The 19,380-nt window shown below is 38.1% G+C and overlaps 1 protein-coding gene across 2 annotated transcripts in view; it reads right to left on the bottom strand.

The window, feature by feature from the left end:
• LOC150079033 (twitchin-like) overlaps positions 1-19,380 on the bottom strand; it is a 2,795,346-nt gene that overhangs the window by 2,252,247 nt on the left and 523,719 nt on the right. For both annotated transcript variants that reach the window (XM_090382361.1, XM_090382360.1), the window contains one exon: positions 19,156-19,204. In XM_090382361.1, the coding sequence (XP_090238487.1) occupies positions 19,156-19,204 (49 nt within the window). The remainder of the gene's footprint in view (positions 1-19,155; positions 19,205-19,380) is intronic.

The raw sequence follows: 19,380 nt of genomic DNA, 5'->3' as shown, positions 1-19,380 counted from the left end.
CAGATTATAATTTTCAGGAAATACATACCAAAGAAAGTCAGGTACAATATTCTTTTTAACATTTATCCATTCTATATCTGCTCTTTGGATCAGTAATAAAAAGATAAATGAGGCAAGGCTAGTTTAATAAGTTTGCAGTCAACTGTGATGGATGTTGACTAGCTGATTAGTATCAGTATTAGGAAATGATGAAAGATGAAAACTTAAACAGCAGTTGTTATTATTATTATTATTAGCCATATGGTGCAAGAAAGCCTAAAGCTTATGCTGCACCAGCCTAAGAGAGAGAAAACTAGAAAAGAATCACCAAGAAAGAGAAGAATGATGATAGGAATGCCAACCCCATGCACACCACATGTCAGCCCCTGGGGATAAAAGGCATTAATTATTCACAAAGGGGAATGCCAGAGGTGTATTAAACCCTGCAGTATGCTAGATAATCTTGTACTAACTGAGAGTAAAGTGGAGGAGAAATTGTTCAAGATAAACATAAGAAAGGCACCTGGGTGAATGGAATCTATCCAGTTATATTGAAGGAGGCAGCAAAGAAGTAAGCTAACCCTTAGCTATAATTATTAGAACTTCCTTTGACTCAGGGGAGGTACCCATGGGCTGGAGATGTGCAATTGTGACCCCAGTCCACAAAGGAAGATCAAAGGGAGACACAGGTAATTACGACCTGTTAGTTTAACTTCTGTTCAGGGGAAATTAATTAAGGCACTGGTTAAAGAAGCATCACAGGATCATCTAGACAAGACTTCAGTTATAACTCGGACACAGCATGGGTTTGTTAAGGAAAAGTCTTGTCTGACCAATTTCATTGGATACTATGATGTAGTCACAAAGGAACTGAATGCAAAGAATAATTTTAACATCATATATTTCGATCTTAGAAAGGCTTTTGATATTGTTGCACATGGAAGACTGCTGCAAAAATTGGAGCAGTGTGGCATTGGAGGCAAATTGCTGCTATGGATAAAGGGATGGTTGAGTGGGAGAAGACAAAGAGTGGTAATCAACGGACACTGCTCTTCGAGAACTAATGTTATTAGTGGACCTCAGGGTTCAGTGTTGGGTTCATTGTTGTTTTCTGTATTTATAAATATAGCATTAGCATTGGTAGAGAGCCATATGATGCAAGAACCAAGCTTATGCAGCATCAGCCAAAAAACCAAAAAAAAAACCCACTCCCATTTCACCCATCCGTTCGTTCCAAATACCTGTCCAGCTCAACCATAAATTTATTTAGGCTATCAACTTCCACAACAAAGGATGGAAGTCTGTTCCACCTACTAACTACCCGCTGGCTAAAGGCAAGCTTCAGGATATCTATCTTACAACTGACTTTCTTCGATTTGAATTTATGCCCTTTCAGGTGATTATTATAAGCATGAGGAAGAATCCCAACAGCATTGAGCATGCTCAAACCATTCAAGGCTTTATACACCTCAATCAGATCACCTCGCAGGTGCCTAGTCTCCAGACACTGTAATTAGCAAAACTTGCTTCTCTTCGTAAGAGCAACCCTTTGTTCCATTCATTAATCTTGTTGACCTTCTCTGTACTCATTCCAACAGCTCTACATCCTTCTTAAAATGAGGCCTCCTGACGTGTATACAGTACTCAAGGTGTGGCCTGACCATTGCCTCATACAAGGGGATAATCACCTCCTTATCCCTGCTAGAAAAATTCCTGTATATCATTGACAAGACACCATGAGCTACTCTTGCAGACCGTCTGCATTATAAAAACTTCACACCTGCCTGCACAATTACCCCCAGGTCCTTTTCATTCTCTACCACTGTCAGTGTAGTACCACAGAGTTGATACGTTACTCTGGGGTTACTGCTTCCCATATGTAGTACTTTACATTTGTCAAGGTTAAACTTCATTTGCCACCTCTCAGCCCATCAGTTCAACTTTTCTAGATCCTGCTGCAGCAGAGTACTGTCATTAGTGTCCTTAAAAACCCTGCCAACCTTCGTATCATCTGAAAACTTGGACATTAAGCTTGATATACCATCATCAATATCATTTATAAATACAGAAAACAACAATGGACCCAACACTGAACCCTGAGGAACTCCACTAATAACATTAGTCCACGATGAGCAGTGTCCATTGATTACCACTCTCTGTCTTCTCCCACTAAATGATACTGATGATGGTATATCAGGCTTAATGTCCAAGTTCTTCCACTTCTCCCACTAAATGATACTGATGATGGTATATCAGGCTTAATGTCCAAGTTTGCAGACAATATGAAGGTTGACAGGGTTGTTAATGACACTAATGACAGCATGCTGCTGCAACAGGATCTAGAAAAGTTGAACAGATGGGCTGAGAGGTGGCAACTAAAGTTTAACATTGATAAAGTACTGCATATGGGAAGCAGTAACCCCAGAGTAACATATCAGCAGTGTGGTACTACACTGACAGTGGTAGAGAGTGAAAAGGACCTAGGGGTAATTGTGCAGGCAGATATGAAGTTTTCTGAGCAGTGCAGACCGTCTGCAAAAGCAGCTCATGATGTCTTGTCAATGATATACAGGAATTTTTCTAGCAGGAATAAGGAGGTGATTATCCCCTTGTATAAGGCAATTGTCAGGCCACAACTTGAGTACTGTATACAGGTCTGGAGACCTCATTTTAAGAAGGATGTAGAGCTGTTGGAACGACTAGAGAAGGGAAACAAGATTAGTGAATGGAATAAAATGTTGCTCTTACGAAGAAAGGCTTAGGTTTTGCAAATTACAGTGTCTGGAGACTAGGCACCTGTGAGGTGATCTGATTGAGGTGTATAAAGACTTGAATAGTTTGAGCATGCTCAATGCTGATGAGATTCTTCCTCTTGATCAGAATAATCATCTGAGAGGGCATAAATTCTAATTGAGGAAAAACATTTGTAGGATAAATGTGCGGAAGTTTGCCTTTAGCCAGCAGGTGGTTGATTGCTGGAACAAACTTCCATCTGGCGTAAAAGTTGATAGCTTCAACAGATTCAAGGCAGAACTAGACAAACATTTGGAGTGAGTGAATGGGTGAAATGAGAAGGGTGCATGTGTATTTTTTTTTTTTTTTTTTTGGGTGATGCTATATAAGTTTTTTTTCTTGCACCATGTGCCCTTGCTAATGCTAACATAATTATAATATAAATGATGCAAGGAGCAAACTTAGACAACATTGGCAAAAAAAAACGCACCACCTCATCTCTCTTTTCCATCAAAAAACTAAGCGTAATTCTTCCTTAAATTTACTCAGACTTCACATTTCTACAACAACCAACTAAGCTCCGGACTTCAAAGCAAATTTCAAAACACAACTATCCTACAACCATCCATATTCAATTTATATTTATATCCCCCCTTGATGTATATTGTCTGCATATGAGATTAAAGTTGAAGATTCATAAAAATTCCAGCATAAGTTACAAGTTCAACAGGAAATTTTAGCATTAGCATAGGCATATGATGCAAGGAAGCAAGCTTATACAGCATCAGCCCACAAAAAAAAAAAAAAAAAAAACCACTTCCATTTCACCCATCCATTCACTCCAAATGGTTGTCTAGTTCTGCTTTTAATTTATTTAAGCTGTCCACTTCTACAGCAACAGATGAAAGTTTGTTCCAGAAATCAACCACCTGCTGGTTAAAGGTAAATTTCTGCGCATCTATTCTACAACTGTCTTTCCTCAATTTGAATTCATGTCCCCTCAGGCAATCAATCTGGGCAAGAGGAAGAATCCCATCATCATTGAGCTTGTTCACACCATTCAAAACCTTATACATCTCAATCAGATCACCTCGCAGGTGCCTAATCTCCAGACATTGTAATTTGCAAAACTTGTGCCTTTCTTTCTAAGAGCAACCCTTTGTTCCATTCACTAATCTTGTTGCCCTTCTCTGTAAGGCGCCTCCGTAGCCAGGTGGGAAGGAGCAGCAGTGCGTAGCACACGCTTCTTGATTAGACCGGGGTTCAAGCCCGTCACCACCAAATATGGAGGATGCGGAAAGGTCAGAGAATGACCACCGCATATCCCGGAGCAATATGACCTTAGTTGCTAATGCTCCTAAAAACCAAATAACAACAACAACAACCTTCTCTGTACTCATTTCAACAGCTCTACATCCTTCTTAAAATAAGGCCTTCAGACATGTATACAGTACTCAAGGTGTGGCCTGATCATTGCCTTATACAAAGGGATAATTAGCATTAGCATTAGTAGAGGCATACGATTCAAGCAAGCTTATGCAATCAACAAAAAAAAAAAAAGCTCCAATTTCACCCCTCCATTCATTCCAAATACAATAATCACCTTATTATCCCTGCTAGAAAAGTTCCTGTATATCATTAAGAAATGACAGGACACCATGAACTACTGTAGCATACTATCTGTATTCAGAAAACTTCATATCTGACTGCACAATTACCCTCAGGTCCATTTCATTCTCTACCACACTGAGTGTAGACGCCTCCGTAGCCAGGTGGGCAGGAGCAGCAGTGCGTAGCACACACTTCTTGATTATAGACCGGGGTTCGAGCCCGTCACCAACAAATACGGAGAATGCGGAAAGGTCAGGGAATGACCACCGCATTTCCCGGAGCAATATGGCCTTAGTTGCTAATGCTCCTAAAAAAAAAATCAAATAACAATAAAAAATAAATAACAGTGAGTGTAGTACAACAGTTGATATGCTACTCTGGAGTTACTGCTATCCATATGCAATACTTTACATTTGTCAATGTTAAACTTCAGTTGCTACCTCTCAGCCCATCTGCTCAACTTTTCTAGATTCTGTTGCAGTAGCATACTGTCATTAGTGTCATTAACAACCCTGCCAACCTTCGTATCACCTGCAAACTTACACATTAAGCTTGATATAGGATTAATGTCTTCATCAAAATCATTGATAAATATACAAAACAAAAATGGGCCCAACACTGAACCCATAGGAACACCACTAATAACATTAGTCCATGTAGAGCAGTACCCATTGATTACCATTCTCTGTCTTCTTCCACTCAACCATCCTTTTATCCATTGTAGCAACTTGCCCTTAATGCGATACAGCTCCAATTTGTACAGCAGTCTTCCATGTGCAACAGTATAAAAAGGTTTCCTGAAATCCAAGTATCGGATGACCATCACTAATCTGGCCACCAGTAATCCGGATCCACCGCTAATTCAGACATAATTTCCTGGGTCGGCGCACCGACCTGCCACTACTGTTTTGGTGGCATTGATTGCAGCGTCAGCTGTTGGCACGAACTCATAAACACTGGCAAGCCATTCCCACTTATTTTTCTGAATTTATTATTATTATAACCTGCTCACATTTAGCCCCAGCCATGGTTCCAATACATAAAGAAAGTGCCTTTCGTGGTGTAAAGCGCAAACACCGTACATTGTCCATAACAGATAAAGTTGAACTTCTGAAAAAACTCGACAGCAATGTGTCCTGTGTGAAGTTTAACTCTGCTTAATTGTAAATTCCAGCAATTTCTCTCAGTTCCTCTTATTCTAGTAATTTTCTTTTAGCCATTCCTTTTTTTTTTTTTTTTTTTACAACACACTTGTACAAACTTGCGGAAAAACTTGTTCTCTCTCTCTCTCTCTCTCTCTCTCTCTCTCTCTCTCTCTCTCTCTCTCTCTCTCTCTCTCTCTCTCTCAGGATAATTCAGAAATTTTTTTTTGGCTGTGGCTTCCTTGCACCATATAGCTAATAATAATAATAATAATAATATTGACAAACTTATTGTGACATTTGAGAGTTTATTTTATAGCATTATAGCATTTATGTGAATTAGTTTTATAGCCGCGCTCGCCACCCTTGCAATAAACTAATCACAAACAACTTTCATATGTATGCCGTATCGACCGTGTCGACCACATGTATGTGGTCGACACGGCTTTGAAAGAAAGAAAATAACCTACTGGGCCACATCGGCCACAATATGTGCGACAAAAAAGTCTCTTATTTTTTTTATATATTTTAAGCAAAAAAATAACAACACTGACATTACAATATTTATTTTAGAATTGCTAATCAAATTATTTGCAACAATTTTTTGGCCCATGGGGAATTTTTTTCTTAAACTGGCTTGGCAGCCAACATGTTAAAGGTAGGAGGAGGAGGTGGTTAGCTGTTGGGTAAACTGTATGTGCTAAAATAACCACCGGTGATCTGGAAAACTCACTAATCCGGCACCCTACAGGTCCCAATGCTGCCGGATTAGTGACGGTGAACCTGTATATAATATCAAAATTATTTTTTGCATCCAGTTCCTTTGTGACTACATCATAATATCCAATCAAATTGGTCAGACAAGACTCCCCTTGTGCAAACCCATGCTGTCTGAATTATTACTGCTGTCTTGTCTAGATGATCCTGCAAAGCTTCTTTAACCATTGACTCCATTATTTTCCCTGGAAGAGAAGTCAAACTAACAGGTCTTTAATCACTCGTGCCACCCTTTGAACCGCCTCTGTGAATTGGAGATACATTTGCACATCTCCAGTCTGTGGAGACTTCCCCCGAGCCCAAGAATGCTCTCATAATTATGGCTAAGGGTTTGTTTATTTCCTTTGCCATGTTCTTTAATATAACTGGATAAGTCCAATCTACCCAAGGTGCCTTTCTTATGTTTAACTTCAACAATTTCTCCTCCACTTTGCTCTCATTACAAAATCATTTAACTCCTTGTTAGAGTTTGATAAACATCTGGTCCTCTCCTTGAAAACTCCTGTGTGGATGTAAATGCAAAATACTCATTTATTTCGATAGCTATCTGAGAATGATCATCTATAGTCAAACCATAGATATTAAGTGGGCCAATCTGCATTATCCCCTTCCTTTTAGAGTTGATATAAGTAAAGAAATCTTCGTTGTTTTTCTTTGCACCCTTTGCCAAAGATTTTTCATAATCAACCTTCGTTCCCTAACCTCCTTTGTGACTTGATTACAGACTAATTTTTATCTGTCATAGGCTTCTGTGATGCCTGATAATTTATGTGCATCCCATGCATTCTTCTTCTCTGCCACGACACTCATTAGTTCATCTGAAATCAATTTCGGCCTAACTGTAGAGCAGTATTTCTTAGTTGGAACAAAAAGCCCTAGTAGCTTCCAAAATTACTTCCTTGAATGCTTCACATTTAGAATTTGCTGTTGGTAACATCATCAGTTGGTCCTACTGTAAGAAAGAGGTAGTTACATCTTTAAGTAAATCCCACATCAGTAAACTGTGATCACTGCCACCTAGTAGTTACTTTATCTGTAATTCTTAATGCATAAATAATCACTGCTGATAATCAGATCAAGAGTGTTACTCCCTCTTGTTGCCTCTCTAACATTCTGCAGTAGAAAATAATCATCCAATATATCCACAAAAGCCTTGCTAGCGTGTGAGTAACCAACCCACAAGTTCCAGTCTACACCTGGGAAGTTAAAATCCCCCATTATAAGACACTCTGATTTACTGACCCACTCTATTTCTGTGTACAGTTGTTCATTGTACTCATCAGAGTCATTAGGCCTATAACAAACTCCTACCTTCGTTTTTGCTTTCCCAGTGCTTATGTCACACCAAACTGACTCAACATTGCACTGTCCATCTATGCAGTTCCTTAGATTTTATGTTTTTAACTAGCAGCATAACTCCTCCTCCCTTCCTGTCCTGTCTATCCTTTCTGTACACATAGTACTCCCCAAATTCCAATTCTGCATCCCTTTTATCTAAGTGGCACCATGTCTTTGATATCCCAACAATATCAGCCTTGGATGTCTTAAACAGCACTTCAAATTCATTTACTGCCATTGGTCTACATGCAGCCTCTCCTAACAGTACTCCTAGCATTGGTATACATGCACCTGTTCTTACTATTAGTTAGTCTAACACCGCCCATGTATTTACTTGTTTCATGACCCCCCAAGAAGTTCCTGAAATCTCCAGCAAATGGCTGTCCAGGCTGCTGCTCATAGAAGCAGTGCAAGACTCATTTCCATCTCTGCCTGCAGCTACTGTTAATCTATTCGTCTGTGAATCCCCCCGTCTGCCCATCTGCCTAAGCTAACATCCCCCCAAGCTAACAGTTTCCCGACCCACCTAACATTGCTTCGATAGCATGTGGTTCCTTTATCTGCAGATTCTTAATGCATGAAGAATCACCTACTGATAATCCGATCAAAAGTATTACTCCCTCTAGTTGTCTCCCAAACATTCTGCTGTCAAAAACAATCATCCAATAAATCCACAAAAGCCTTGCTAGTGTGTGAGTGACCAGCTAACAAATTCCAGTGGATTGGTCACTTAAAATTCCCATTAAAAGACACTCTGATTTACTGGCCCACACTATTTCTCTGTAGCGTTCGTAATTATACTCATTCAAGTCATAAGGCCTATAACACACTCCTACTCTCAATTTTGCTCTCCCAGTGTTTATGTCACACCAAACTGACTCAACAGTGCATTGTCCACCGATATCAACTGCCTACATTTCCTTAGATTTTATGTTTCTTAACTAATAGCATAACCCCTCCACCCTTTCTATCCTTTCTGTACATATTGTACTCCCGAAAATTGCAATTATGCATTCCTTACATCTGAGTGACACCATGTCTCTAATATCACAACAATATCTACTTTTGATGTTTTCACCAACACCTCAGATTCATCAAATTTATTTACCAAACTCTTAGGATTGGTGCACACACAAGTATTGAAGAATCTGTTCTCAAGAGGAAAACAGATTCTGGGCCAAAACAAGCAAAAAGTGGGCCATTAAATCAGAATGTCTTATTAATGGGGGATTTTAACTTCCCAGAATCAGGAAAATCAGGACGAAACTTGTAGATAGACTGAAGATAGTAAGAATTTTATGGATTTATTGGATGATTATTTTCTACAACAGCATGTTCGAGAGGCAACCAGAGAAAGTGATACTCTTGATCTGATTATCAGCAGTAATTATTCATGCACTAAGAATCTGCACATAAAGAAACCACTAGGTGGGAGTGATCACAGTGTACTCATCTGGGATTTACTTAAGAATGTCACTACCATCGGGTGGGGGGGGGGGTAAAGAGAAGGGTTTTTGTTTTTGTAAAGGTGACTACAGTGATCTCAGACTGTATAAATTATATACAGTGGGATCAACTGATGATGTTACCAACGCCAAATTGTCAATGGGAAGCATTCGAGGAAGTACCCTTGGAAGCTACTAGAATTTTCATACCAACTAAAAAATACTGTTCAAGGTTTAGGCCTAAATGGATGTCAAATGAACTAATGACAGCCGTGCCAGCGAAAAAAAAAATGCATGAGATGCATATAAATTATCAGGAGAAACACAAGCCTATGTAGATATAAGTTAGTCTGTAATCAAGTCACAAAGGATGTTAGGCAAATGAAGGCAAATTATGAGATATCTTATGAAAAGGATACAAAGAAAAACAGCAATCTCTTCTTTATATATGAAACCTCTAGAAGAAAGGGGATGAATCAGATTGGTCCAATTGATATTGATGGTTCAATTGTTGATGATCCTGCTCTCGTAGCTGAGCAGGATCATCAGCAGGATCATGAGTTAATAAACTGAATGAGTATTTTGCATCTACATTCATGCATGTAGAATTCTGCAGGGAAGTGGAAGCCAGAAGCTTCCAAACTCTAACAGGGAGCTAAATGATTATGTAATAACTGAGAGCAAGTAGAGTAGAAATTGTAGAAATTTAAGTTAAAGATAACAAAGGCACCTGGGGGAAATGGGATCTATCCTGTTATATTAAAGGAGACAGAAAGGAAGTAAGAAAACCCCTAGCCATAATTATGAGAGCTTCCCTGGACTCAGAGAAGTACCCATAGAATGAAGATGTGCAAATGTGACCCTAATTCACAAAAGAGGATCAAACTGTGACACATGTAATTGCTCTGAAAGCCCATCTGCACTGCTCAAAGAACTTCATATCTGACTGCACAATTACCCCCAGAATTGTTAATTTACACCTCCCTGAGTGTAGTACCACACATTTGGTACATTTCTCTTGGGTTACTGCTACCCATATGCATTTGTCAAGGTTAAACTTCAGTTGCGACCTCTCAGCCCATCTGCCTAACTTTTCTAGATCCTGTTGCAGTAGCATACTGTCTTTACTGTTGTTAACAACCCTACCAACCTTTGTATCATTTGCAAACTTGGACATTAAACCTGATACACCTTCATCGATATCATTGATAAATACACAAAGACAACAATGGGCCCAGCAGCGAACCCTGGGGGACTCCACAAATAACATTACTCCACATACAGCAGTGTCCATTTATTACCACTCTCTGCTATCTCCCACTCAACCATCCCTTTATCCATTACAGTAACCTGCCCTTAATGCCATAGCGCTCGAATTTGTACAGCTCTCTTCCATGTGCAACAGTATCAAAAGCTTTCCTGAAATCTAAGTATACGATATCAAAATTATTTTTTGCATCCAGTTCTTTTGTGACCACATCATAGTATCCAATCAAATTGGTCAGACAAGACTTCTCCTTAACAAACCCATGCTGTGTCTGAACTATTACTGCTGTCTTCTCTAGGTGATCAAATAGGTGATCCTGTATCACCTCTTTAACCAGTGATTCCATTATTTTCCCCGGAACAGAAGTTAAACTAACGGGTCTATAATTATTTCTGTCACTCTTTGAACCCACTTTGTGAATTGGGGATATATTTGACATTTGCAGTCCATGGGGAAGCCCCCTGATTCTAAGGATGATCTTATAATTATGGCTAAGGGTTTGCTTACTTCCTTTGCTGCCTCTTCATTATAACTGGATAGATTCCATCTGCTCCAAGTGCATTTTTTATGTTTAACTTCAACAATTTCTCCTCCACTTTGCTTTCAGTTATTACAAAATCACTCAGCTCCCTGTTAGAGTTTGATAAACGTCTAGCATTCCCCTCCTTGAATTACTCCTCGTGTGTGATTGTAGATGCAAAATACTCATTCAGTTTATCAGCTACTTGAGCAGGATCATCAACAGTCAAACCATCTATGTTAAGTGGACCGATCTGATTCATCCCCTTCCTTCTAGGGTTTACATAAGTAAAGAACTCTTTGTTGTTTTTCTTTGCGTCCTTGGTCAAAGATTTCTCGTAATCTGCCTTAGCCTACCTAATCCACTTTGTGACTTTATTACAGACTACCTTATATCTGTCATAGGCTTCTGTGTCACCTGATAATTTATATGCATCCCATGCACTTTTCTTCTCAGCCACAAGCCTCATTAATTCATCTGACATTCATTCAGGCCTGAACCTTGAACAGAACAGTATTTCTTAGTTGGTATGAAAAGCCTAGTAGCCTCCAAGATTACTACCTTGAATGCTTCCCTTTTAGAATTTGCTGTTGGTAACATCATCAGTTGGTACCACTGTATAGAACTTACGAAATCTCTGAGACCACTGTAGTCACCTTACGAAAATAAAAACCTTTCCCTTTACACTTAATGGTAGTTACATCTTTAAGTAAATCCCACATCAGTATACTGTGATCACTGTCATCTAGTGGTTCCTTTATCTGCAAATTCTTGATTCATGAATAATCACTGCTGATAATTATATCAAGGGTATTACTCCTTCTGGTTGCCTCTCGAACATGTTGCTGTAGAAAAGAATCCTCCAAAAAATTCACAAAAGTCTTGCTAGCATGTGAGTAACCAAGCCAAAAGTTCCAGTCAATATCTGGAATGTTATAATCCGCAATTACAAGACATTCTGATTTACTGGCTCATTCTATTTCTCTGCACAACTGTTCATTGTACTCATCAGAGTCATCAGGCCAATAACATACCAAACAGACTCAATATTGCACTCTACACCCGTGTCAACTGGATGCACTTCCTTAGATTTTATGTGTTTCTTAAGTAACAGCATTACCCCCTCATACATTCACGTTCACAGAGATTTCTTAAGTTCTATACAGTGGTACCAACTGATGATGTTACCAACAGCAAATTCTAAATGAGAAGAATTCAAGGTAGTAATCTTGGAGGCTACTAGGCTTTTCATACCAACTAAGAAACCTCCAGCATCTACATTCACACATGAGGAGTTATTAAGGTTTGAAAATGGCAGAAGGTTATCAAATTGTAGCAGGGTGCTTAATGATTTTGTAATAACTGAGAGCAAAGTGGAGGAGAAATTGTTGAAGTTAAACATAAGAAAGGCACCTGGGGTGGATGAGATCTATCCAGTTATATTAAAGGAGTTGGCAAAGGAACTAAGCAAACCCTCAGCCATAATTATGAGAGCATCCTTGGACTCAGGAGAGGTCACCAGATGTGCAAATGGACTGCAGATGTACAAATGTATCCCCAATTCACAAAGGGAGATTGAAGGGTGACACGAGTAATTACAGACCGGTTAGTTTAACTTCTGTTCCGGGTAAAATAATGGAGTCACTGGTTAAAGATGCATTGCAGGATCATCTAGACAAGACTGCAGCAATAATTCAGACACAGCATGGGTTTGTTAAGGGAAAGTCTTGTCTGACAAATTGGATATTGGTTGATTGGATATTATGATGTGGTTACAAAGGAACTGGATGCAAAAAATAATTTTGATGTCATATATTTGGATTTCAGGAAAGCTTTTGACACTGTTGCGCATGGAAGACTATTGTACAAATTGGAGCAGAATGGTCTTAAGGGTAAGTTGCTACAATGGATAAAAGGATGGCTGAGTGGGAGAATACAGAGGGTGGTAATCAATGGGTGCTGCTCTTCGTGGACTAATGTTATTAGTGGAGTCCCACAGGGTTCGGTCCACTGTTGTTTTGTATATTTATCAATGATATTGATGAAGGTATATCAGGCTTAGTGTCGAGGTTTGGTTTTTTTTGGTAGTTGTTGGCGCATCAGATTCTGTGGCCATAATGCAACTCCCAAGGTTTTTGTAGTACTTTGATCCAAGCCCGAGGCGGGATTCGAACCCGCGACCTTTGGGTTGCCAGGCAGGCACTTTACCCACCCGGCTAACCCGGTCGGCGTCGAAGTTTGCGCATGATACAAAGGTTGGCAGGGTTGTTAATGACAGTAATGGCAGTGTGCTACTGCAACAGGATTAAGAAAATTTGGGCAGATGGGCTAAGAAGTGGCAACTGAAGTTTAACCTTGACAAATGCAAAGTACTGCATATGGGTAGAAGTAACCCCAGAGAAACGTACCAACTGTGTGGTACTACACTTAAGATGGTAGAAAATGAAAAAGACCTGGGAGTAGTTGTGCAGTCAGATATGAAGTTTTCTGAGCAATGCAGACAGGCTGCCAGGGCAGGTCATGGGGTTTTGTCAATAATATATAGGAATTTTGCTAGCAGGGAAAAGGAGGTGATTGTCCCTCTGTATAAGGCAATGGTCAGACCATGCCTTGAATACTGCATATAGGTCTGGAGGCCTCATTTTAGGAAGGATGTAGATTTGCTTGAGCGTGTGCCAAGTAGGGCAACAAGATTGGTGAGGGGAATGAAAGGATCCTCTTACCAAGAGAGGCTTGAGTTCTGCAAATTTCAGTGGCTGGAGACTAGGCACCTGCGCAATGATCTGATTGAGGTGTATAAGGCCTTGAATGGGTTGAGCACGCTGAATTCTGATAGGATCCTTCCACTTGTTCAGATTACGAACCTAAGGGGGCATAAATTCAAATTAAAAAAAGACAGAAGTAGAATAGATGTGCGGAAATTTGCCTTTAGCCAGCGGGTGGTTATTTGCTGGAACAAACTTCCATCTGTCGTGGAAGTTGATAGGTTAAATAAATTTAAGGAGGAACTGGACAGGCATTTTGCATAAGCTCATACACTTGCTTTCTTGCATCTGCTACTACTACCACCACCACCTTCCTACTCTGTCTGTCCTTTCTGTATGCATTGTACTCCCCAAATTCGGATTCAAGGTATAATCACCTCCTTGTCTCTGCTAACAAAATTCCTATGTATCATTGACAAAACTCCATGATCTGCTCTGGCAGCCTGTCTGCACTGCTCAGAGAACTTCACATCCGACTGCAGAATTACCCCCAGGTCTTTTTCATTCTCCACCTCCCTGAGTGTAATACCACACAGTTGGTATATTTCTCTTGGGTTACTGCTACCCATATGGAGTATTTTGCATTTGTCAATATTAAACTTCAGTTGCCATTTCTCAGCTCATATACCTAACTCTTCTAATAATATTGATGACGGTATATCAGGATTAATATCTAAGTTTGCAGACAATACGAAGGTTGGCAGGGTTGTTAACGACACTAATGACAGTATGCTACTGCAACAGGATCTAGAAAGGTTGAGCCGGTTTATCTGAGGAATAGCAAACTGAAGTTTAAAATTGACTAATGTAAAATACTGCATATGCATATAAGTAACTTCAGAGAACCATACCAACTATGTGGTACTACACTCAGGATGGTAGAGAATGAAAAGGACCTAGGGAAAATTGTGTTGTCAGACAAAGTTTTCTGAGCAGTGGAGACAGTCTGCTAGAGTAGCTCATGCTGTTTTCTCAATAACACAGAGCAATTTTTCTAGCAGCGATAAGGAGATGATTATCCCTTTGTATAAGGTAATGGTCATGTCACACCTTGAGTACTGTATACAGGTCTGGAGGCCTCATTTTAGGAAGGATGTAGAGCTGTTGGAAGGAGTACAGTGAACGGCAACAAGATTAGTGAATGGAACAAAGGGTTGTTCTTACAAAGAAAGCCGTAAGTTATGCAGATTACAGTGTCTGGAAACTAGGCACCTTTGAGGTGATCTGTTTGATGTGTATAAGGCCTTGAATGGTTTGTGCAAGCTCAATGCTGATGGGATTCTTTCTCTTGCCCAGATTAATTGCCTGAGGGGACATAAATTCAAATTGAGGAAAAACAGTTGTAGAATAAATGTGCAGAAATTTGACTTTAACCAACTTATGGTTGATTTTTGGAACAAACTTCCATCTGTCGTTGTAGAAGTGGACAGCTTAAATAAGTTCAAGGCAGAACTAGACAAACATTTGGGGCAAATGGATGGGTGAAAAGGGGAAGGTTTTTTTTTTTTTTTTTTTTTTGGCTGATGCTGTATAAGCTTGCTTTCTTGCATCATATGCGGCTACTAATGCTAATGGTAATTTCCAAAGCTCTTGACAGTCAAGTTTGAACTAGAAAGAGAAGGTCCAACTCGGTTTTTGGTTTTCTCACCTGGCTGAATATCCTGTAAGATTCATCATTGTTATGAGGAACTGTTAAAATGCAAAGCATGACTTTGAATAATTTGTTATATTTCATACTTCCTTGTGAAATTGTCAGTTTACCAACCAAGGACTACTCTTTATCAATTCTCTCTTCTTTCATAACCGCATCTGGCAGGTTCTCACACTGGAACTGCCAGAACAAATACTGTAAAATATTTATTGCTTCATCTATTTCTTTATCTTTAATGATCCTATAAGTACTGGAAACAAAAACAATGTGAATATCTCATAAAAAACTTAAATGGTTCTATGATTACTTCCCTGAATTTATAAATTTAAAAAAAAATGTAAAAAATTCAATATTCTTCCATCATTATTTGATGGAACAATATCCTGTAAATCAATTTATTCATTTCTTGATTAAGTTTTATGAAATTCAGGATTTTAATTCCACAGAAAATTTTCAGTTTTTGGCTTTTGCAAACCCCAATCAGACAACAGAGGTCAAGAGGTATGATCTTCTTCCCAGATTTTCAAAGCTATTTTTGTGCTTCCATGAATTACAAGTCATGTCCACAATTAGTTGTGAATTCAGATAACAGACACAGCATATACTAAAAAATTTTAAAACAATTTATACATTAAAGGAAGACCCTGAAGATCTGTGTCCTGAAGATCATAGATCTGTGTACATTTTATTCTTGGAAAAATTACAGACACTTTTAAATTTAGCCCTAATTTGTATTGCCTCATAAAGCCCAAGGTCGTATAAGCTTAATATCATCAGTACCAACATGTATGCAGTATCACTATTAACGCACTTAAAAGATGGTAACTTTTAAGTAGGTAATGGTATTCTACAATTCAATTTTATCTTTAAATTTTTACTCGAAAAAGAGTAAAACCTATCATGTTCATCAAGAGGGGAGAACTAGAATACTTTTTTGTAAAGGTGAAAGAAAAATGTTGCTGTTTGATTTGCAATGCTTCCATGGCTATACCCAAAAAAGGAAATTTAGAAAGGCACTTCAAGCACTCCATGATTTTCTGCCTAATAATGATATTAGAAAAAATAAATTAAAAGAACTTAAATCCAGATTATTTACACATCAAAATTTCTTCATGAAATTTACAATCTACAGCAGTAGATTGTAAATTTCAATCTGTAATAACTGTAGCATCATTTAAAGTGAGTCATCTTCTTGCAAAAAAATGCAAACCATTTTCTGATGGTCAGTTCACCAAAGACGCATTTTTAGAAATAACAGATTCTCTTTTTGTAAATTTTAAGAACAAAAATGAAATTAAAAGTGCCCTTCATGGTCAGCACTTATCTCGAAATACTGTGTGTGACGCATCGAAAAAATGAATAAAAATGTGAGCGAACAATTGCATGCTGATATTACTAATTGTGTGTCCTATTCTTTACAGTTGGATGAATCTACAGACGTCAGTGATACAGCTCAGTTGCTCATTTTTATTCGTATGGTTTTCAATGATTCTGCCACTAGAGAAGAACTGCTGGGTATGGTTTCGTTAAAAGAAAGAACTAGAGGTCTTGATATCTTTCAAACTCATTCAAACATTTTATTGAAAAAATTAAATTACTACTATTTAAGCTCAAATCAATAACAACAGATGGAGCTAAAGCAATGACGGGGCATCTTATCGAATTCATTGCATTGTGCCAAAAGGATGATGAATTCCCAGATTTTTTGAGTTACCACTGTATCATCCACCAACAAGTATTAGCCAGCAAAAGATTAAATACTAAAAGTGTTATGGACATCACTTTCGAAATCGTGAATTCCATCACAGGACAGTCTCTTCAGAGGAGACTTTTCAAAATGCAACTTGACGAAAAAGAACCAGATCTTATATTACACACAGATGTGATTTGGCTGAGTCGGAGTACTACAGAGATTTTGAAATTTCCTGAATGAAATTAAAAATTTTTTTTGATTAAAGGGGAAATGATTATCAGCAGCTACAAGATACAGAGTGGTTGTGTGATCTGGCTTTCTGGCAGATTTTACCAGTAAATTAAGCGATCTGAATTTGGAATTATAAGGAAAAAATAAAAATGTGAGTGACATGATTAGTAATATTTCTGCATATAAATATCAATTTTTGGCAATGGCTAAGGATATCAAAGGAAAAAAATTCAACAATTTTGCAAATATGCAAGATCATTTGCAAAAATATCCTGTTTTTGAATTTAATAATGAGAAATATGTTTCTGAAATTGAAAATGTTGTGGTCGATTTTGAAACCAGATTCAGTGATTTTAAAACAATTGAAGACATTGTTCAATATATTTCTTATCCATTTAATATCTACTTAGATACAAAACAAATTGCAGAAAAAATCACTGTGATTTTTCACATGGCGAAAATATTACTTGAAAATGAAATTATTAGATTGCAAAACAATATCTTCCTAAAATACAGATCAGCAGAAAATGACTTTTGGAAATATGTTTGCCGAGAAAAGTACCCAAATGTAAATAATGCAGTGAACTTTTAAATTCCTGTTTAGGTTCCACATATCTATGTGAATTGGCCTTTTCGTGTTTGAAACAAACAAAGACAAAGAAACGCTGTGCTCTTACGGACTTGCATACAGAAGATTCTTTATGGCCTTTATGGGCATATTCTTTATCAACGAAGATTCTTCGTTGGCCTTATCACAGTATATCCCCGATTTTGAAAGCTTGGCAGATGATATGAAGATATAAACTTCACATAAATTAAAATTTTAAATACGCATGAATTTAAAATTAGAATTCTGAATTGTATTGAATTTTAAAATTTATAAACAACATTTTTCACTATGTGTTGATTAACTTTTTTAACCATGTGCAATGAAATTTTTGAGATGGTAGATTGCGGCACATTTTGAAGGAAAAAAGTAGATTGCATCACAAATTAAGTTGGCCACCCCTGGTGTACATGATCTGGTGATGGGTGATCAATGAGTGACAGTGATATATTGCCAGCAACTTGGGTATTTGCTGGATCTTCCAGCAAATTTAAAACAATGCAAATGTTTACTTAACTTGGCAACTCTTGTGCATTTTTTATCTGCTGTCAACAACTTTGAGGCCCATCATACTCACACTTTTTTTCATAGCAACAGCCTCTGTTATTATGAGGTACACACATTCAGATGAGATACCCAAATTGCTGGCAATGTATCGAAATGTCACTCATTGATAATCTATCACCAGATCAACAACTTCTGGAGTGGGCGCCTCCGTAGCCAGGTGGGAAGGAGCAGCAGTGCGTAGCACATGCTTCTTGATTAGACCGGGGTTCGAGCCCGTCACCACCAAATACGGAGTATGCGGAAAGGTCGAGGAATGACCACCGCATATCCCGGAGCAATATGGCCTTAGTTGCTAATGCTCCTTAAAACCAAAAAACAAACAAACAAACTTCTGGAGTGATGGACATTGTAGGTCTTCCACAGCATGGGTCATCCTCCAGGTTCTCCCTCCCTTATTGAAATTCTGCTGTCCAACTTCTTAACCATGGAATAGGAAGGGACATGCTATCCTAACGTTGTAACCATATTCTCATGAATTTCCTTTGCAATCAGTCCCATTTTTTTAAAATATTGCATGACTGCAGGGTGACTAATTTTGTACAGCTTTCCTCATTCACAAAACTTTGTTGACTTCAGGACATGTAATTAAAAAGACGTTATTGAAACTGCATGAAACTTAGTGGGTTGCTATTTTAAGTGTTATAAATTAACACTGTACCAAAACAAAAACAAAAAAACAAAAACAAAAAAAAAAAAAAACCCTTTTAACTCTCTACTCTGAGAGTATATTTATCTTCCTCTACTGAATTCAAATAATTTATATTAGCAGATCAAAAGTATTCAAAATACATATTTAGCAAAGTTTATGAGTACAAGTTAATAAACATACCTGAGACTTAAGAGCTGTAACAATTTTAGGTTTTTCACCTTTAGATTTTCTAAAAGAAACATAACAGAACTATTAAATATACACATATACACTAAAAATGGAAAAAAACAGGCAACTCAAAAAGACAAATAAATACAAAAACACATATAATACTGTACTGAGAAAGCAGTAAAAGATTTAGAGTTATATAATGAAATAATTTTAAAATTATTTCAGTGCATTCAG

Source organism: Mastigoproctus giganteus, chromosome 10, assembly GCF_048544385.1.
Source record: "Mastigoproctus giganteus isolate SK-2022 chromosome 10, ASM4854438v1, whole genome shotgun sequence".
In the NCBI taxonomy this organism is placed as follows: domain Eukaryota; kingdom Metazoa; phylum Arthropoda; class Arachnida; order Uropygi; family Thelyphonidae; genus Mastigoproctus; species Mastigoproctus giganteus.
The sequence above is the reverse complement of the archived record's forward strand: the minus strand, read 5'-3'. Positions and strand labels throughout refer to the sequence as shown.